The 5,026-nt window shown below is 36.9% G+C and overlaps 1 protein-coding gene across 2 annotated transcripts in view; it reads right to left on the reverse strand.

Moving 5' to 3' along the window:
* Positions 1–4,956, reverse strand: part of LOC122059903 (eukaryotic translation initiation factor 3 subunit A-like) — a 10,730-nt gene extending 5,774 nt beyond the window's left edge. Inside the window, exons 1-7 of one of the 2 annotated variants that reach the window (XM_042622968.1) lie at positions 4,719–4,956; positions 4,424–4,523; positions 3,461–3,942; positions 2,485–2,700; positions 1,986–2,354; positions 1,854–1,883; positions 72–299 (exon numbers count right to left, since the gene is read on the reverse strand). In XM_042622968.1, coding sequence (XP_042478902.1) covers positions 72–299; positions 1,854–1,883; positions 1,986–2,354; positions 2,485–2,700; positions 3,461–3,942; positions 4,424–4,469 — 1,371 coding nt within the window. In that variant the 5' untranslated portion in view covers positions 4,470–4,523; positions 4,719–4,956. Of the gene's footprint in view, positions 1–71; positions 300–1,853; positions 1,884–1,985; positions 2,355–2,484; positions 2,701–3,460; positions 3,943–4,423; positions 4,529–4,718 lie in introns of both variants that reach the window. The other variant, XM_042622967.1, reaches the window with a different exon arrangement.
* Between the last annotated feature and the right edge of the window lie 70 nt (positions 4,957–5,026).

A 5,026-nucleotide genomic window follows, 5' to 3' on the forward strand; every position in this document is an offset into this window, starting at 1 on the left:
AAAAAAAAAAAAAAAAAAAAAATCACACACACACAAAAATGAATATTGAGAAAACTAACACAAACAGGTACCTGTTGCAGCAATCTCAAAGTAGCAAGTTTTTCAAGGGCAGGAATATACTGCGATAGCTGTATCTCTGAAACAAAAGAAGCGGAGGCAAGCTTCCCTCCAAGTTTGGAAATCTTGCTCAGCAGTGGCTGGACTTTAGAAGCAAGATCTAAAGGGAGAAATTCGTGCTCTAAAAGATGGTAAAGATCTTTTACTTCCTGAGTTACACAGGTCATTACACCTTTCGAAACCTGCAGTTAGTACCCAAGTTAACCAATATCCTGAGATACTCATAATGTCATTCCACATATGAAAGAAAAATTATCTATTAAGAACGGACAACCATAGAATAAATATAATTGCAATCCTAGTTTTGGTGGCACAAAAAAACCAGTTGGCTCCATTTGGTTGAAATTAAAGGGAAGTGAAATCACTTTTGAAAAGAAAAATGAAAGTATAATTACGATTGTATGACCTACCTAAAATTCTTACCATATTTGGTAAGTATATATTTCTGATTTAAAATTTATATTACTTTTCAAATCAAAGGAATTTGAGTACAAAGTCAAGTGAAATTTAATAACTAAATTTCGTATGTTTTGGAGTTAGTTACACCATCACGTGAGATAATGATTACAAAAATTTCCACTTTTGTATTGATTTGATTTCACTTCCCTAGCAACCAAACAGAGCAATTGTGCCTTCTGAATTGAAAAAAAAAAAATTATCACCTTGAGATTGGAAAGAAGTTATTGGTTCAAATTCATTCAAGGAAAAAATTGTGGAACAAATATCTGGAAAGAACTAATAAGCAACCAGATGCATCATAGAAGTACCAAATTTCAGTAGTAGTGACCATAGAGGAAATCTGACCATATTAGTGACAACCCAGTGAGACAATTCATCTAAACCTTTAGAAGGTTCCAAACAAAACAAAACAAATCCAGCAGGTGTATGACCTGAACGAAAAAACACTAGTGTTTCTTTTCATGTTTCATTCACATCACCAACTTCACTAACTTTAACACATGGATTCCATTGCCTTTTTTATTTTTATTTTTTTGGGGTGGGGGGGTGTAAGCATGGTTTAAAGTATCTCCGATACCGATACGATACCCTCCGATACGTATCTTAAATTTAGCCGACCGATACGATACACACCGATACGATACATGGAATTTTTAAAATCCTTTCGTATCGATATATATGCTACGATACATACCAATATGCACCGATACACCATCGATACGTACTGATACTCTATGAAAAATATAAAATCGAGGTCAAATATACGTTTTGGTATATATCGGTATGTATCGATCGATACGTATCGGTGAGTATCAGTATGTATTGATGAGTATCGGTAAGTATCGATTAGTACGTATCGGTACATTGCGCTACGGTCATATAATGGCCAAGATGGGTATTTTTCAGAAAACATGATTTTTTGAGGGGTTTTTGTTCCAAAGTTGCTGCCAGCCATATTTCTCTCTAACTAAAGCGAAAATCAAGGTTGGGAACAAGGATTTTACATTTATGGGACAACTACAAACCTTGAATTCTTAGTGCAATACCCTCAATTTAGTGTTTATGCATAATACATGTGATTAATAGGTTTTTTAACAAAAAATTTATGCAAAAGTGTTTAAAAAGGTGTTTAATATCCATTTATATGCGCATCTTTAGCGTATCTTAGCGTATTTTTGATACGATACGATACCCTCAAATACGTATTTTAATTTTGGCCGACCAAGGTGTAAGTAGAAATTCAACTTATAGAAAAAAATAGAGATTTCCAATCTTACCAGCTCCGGAAGAAGTGAAGCCCTCGAGAGCTGGAGGAAAAAAAAAATACAGCATTAGAGTGGAATAAAACAATGCAACATGACCTAGCAATAGAAAGGCTAAAATGAATCAAAATATGTAAATCACCTTACCACTTCCCTGCTCTCGCGTTTAGGGTCAAGATTAAACCCTATAAGGCTGGCCATCCTCAGATTTCTCTCCTTCTCATTTTCAAGCTCCAAATGAGATGCCCCATGCATGTGATCATAAGGGGTTACAGAAAGTGCAGCTAAAACAACTGATGATGCTATCAATTGCAAATCCTTCTGGGTTAAATTCTTGTTATAATTTTTCTGAAGTGTGAAAAGTTTGTACCATGCATAAGCATGATAAAGATGGCTGTCCGAAACCCAAAATATCTCCGTCAGTTTAGCATAATATATAACCATCAAGGATGGCTTGGGGGTTTTCTTAACCATGCACATCAATCCATGAATATCTTCAACTGAACGGAAAGCTTCCTGCAGACATCAGAGAAAGTAGTATAAGAAACACAAGCAGACAGAAGTCAAGATATTACATTAAATCGGTTCATCTACCTATCCTACATTAGGGGGAGAAGCAATCAAGAGAGAGAACAACAACAGATACCTGCCAAAGTCTGACTTCAGTTGCAATCTTGAGCTGCTCGAACCTTGTATCAAGATAAAGCTGCAAGCTTTCTGGAGATGACAGGTCAGGTCGGTCCCTCTGGTCTCTGTATTTATTAAGATTTGCCAGATGATTCCTGATAATTTCACATAACCTGCGAAACTCTGTAGTTCGTTTGTACTGCTTACAGAACTGGAAAGCCCGGTGTGCCGTCATCTATACAGAATAAGTTGGTTTAGTTCATAATTTTCCTGCAACATAATAACTGCTAAAAATTACAGGTTATGGGGTAGATGATACTTGTTCAGATATTCCACAATGGACTGATAGTCATTCAATTTCTCAGTTGGTTCCATAAATTTACATAAATTAAAAGGTTTAAATAAAATAAACGTAGACGAAGTCTTTTCGTCTGGACAGACATACAATTCTTATAGATTATAATTATCATCCAGACTACATAATGGAATCTAATTTACACAATATCATGCAGGATACTGGAATCATGGGAATTAATTATATAATCTTCACGATTATTTCCCACGACAAAAAGGAAATAAAATATCCACACCAAATTGGGAAGCATGAATTCCAATGAAGCAAGGGTATTCCATCAGGTAATGGAAGTCCAATCCGAGAGCTTGTCTTAAAAAAATCTTAAATTATTGAATAGTAATCCCAAAAAGACAGGAGTTTCAACTCCCATCATTCAAACTGACAATTATCAATCTCCATATAAAATCAGCTTGTCTTTGTTGAGTTTTGGGCCTGATTCAATTTTAGACTAAAGCAACAGGTTGAGGTGTGGAAGGATTCCAAGTTCTGGACCTCCAAGTTCCAGTGTGCAGTTACACAGAGTTACAAACTGAAAGCAACAAAGAAAATAACAAGAACCGGAAACCTGTGAAACAAGACAAAATTAAAACCCTAGAAACCAGCATTAACAATGAGCTATTAAAAAGAGCAGACAGCTCACCGCATAAAGTGCTTCCAACTTTGAGTTGTTACGCAAAATCTCAAGCACTGTTCTGTAGGTTTCCCACAAGAATTTGAACCATGGGGTTACAAGTTCACGATCAGACCTGTCCTTTCCTTTCTCTCCACTGACATAGCTTAGCATTAGGTCTTCTGGTCTTTTATCCGCTTCCAGATCATCAACATCCAGAGCTTCTTCCAGGGCCTGAGCCTGACTTCGAGCTTGCTCTGCTTTCTCAGTGGACAGATGCATAAAGTGTTTGATCACCTCCTCTAATGAATTAACATTCACTTGCTGGCATACAATACGATATTGGATCAGACCATCCTTGGCAAATCTACCCTTTCGCATGTCCACACAGAGCTCTACATACTTAAACATTATCTTCTCAAGTGTCTTCTGCCATGCTCTGTACCGCTTCGAAGTGATCAGATCATGAAGAGCTTGCAAAGCTGCTTGCTTCTGCCCGACATTGATTAACTCTGCCCCATGCATGAAAAAATTAGCCCTAGGTCTAAATATTATAATACTAATCAAGTTAGATGAATTTTCAAAGATTAGTAGAGAAGAAAGAATGTACATGGAAATGAAATAGACAAATAATTACATCATCAAAGATTATTCCATGGACAACCTAATCCAGATCATGCAGCTACGAAAAAGGAGCACAGAGGCCCTTCACACACTGATTGCAGGAGTGTCAAGATTTCAATAATTATTAATTTATCTAGAATTCTACGCTGGTCTCATGTTTTCATCACAGTCCATGCGCATTAGACATTGCACACAACAGCTTTGCTGATGCTCAAATTCTCTCTCTCTCTCCAGACCAAATACAGTGAATTAAAATATGCTCGACGCAAAGCGAAAGAGGAAAGGGAAGAAAATTACTTGAGAGTAAACTCATAGAACTCATAGCCCAAGCAAACCATTCTAGCAACGACATTAATTTACTTAACTAACCTTCGGCACGCTTCAGGGCGTTCTCTGGTTTCGCAAAAGTCGCCATGATTGTCAATCAATCAATTCTTTCACCTGCCCAATACAAGCAGGCTAGGGCAACCTGATCTACATAACCCATACGAATCGTTACTACATAACCCAACAAGAGAACCAACAAAATGAAAAACTGCAATTTACTATAGAGAAAAATAGATCTTAAAACACTTGAAAGTTGAAACCAGCTACCACATAGCAGCTAAAAGTGCAGAGATTAGGGTTTTAACTATTGAATTCTTGTGCGCACTAAAAGACTTACAGAGGTAGAGGTAGAGGTAGATCGGAAGCTATTGTTTAGACCCTCCTTTGTTCGAGCCTTACTGCACTAAACGAAGATCAAGTATCTCGATTGATCGAAGAAAACGAACGAAAAACGGTAGAATATGAAGGATGTTCGATCTCTAATCTTCTTCTTTTCGAGTTTCGATTGCAGAAAGCTTTCGCCGTCGATTAGTCGACGAGACGAAAGGCAACGGATGAGATGACGAAATTGATTAGACTGAACCGAAACCCTTTATAAATCCTGATTGGGCTTTGCTTCGAAAAGCGACACTCTTTTTTTTTTTT

The sequence above is a fragment of the Macadamia integrifolia genome, chromosome 13 (assembly GCF_013358625.1).
Source record: "Macadamia integrifolia cultivar HAES 741 chromosome 13, SCU_Mint_v3, whole genome shotgun sequence".
Lineage (NCBI taxonomy): Eukaryota > Viridiplantae > Streptophyta > Magnoliopsida > Proteales > Proteaceae > Macadamia > Macadamia integrifolia.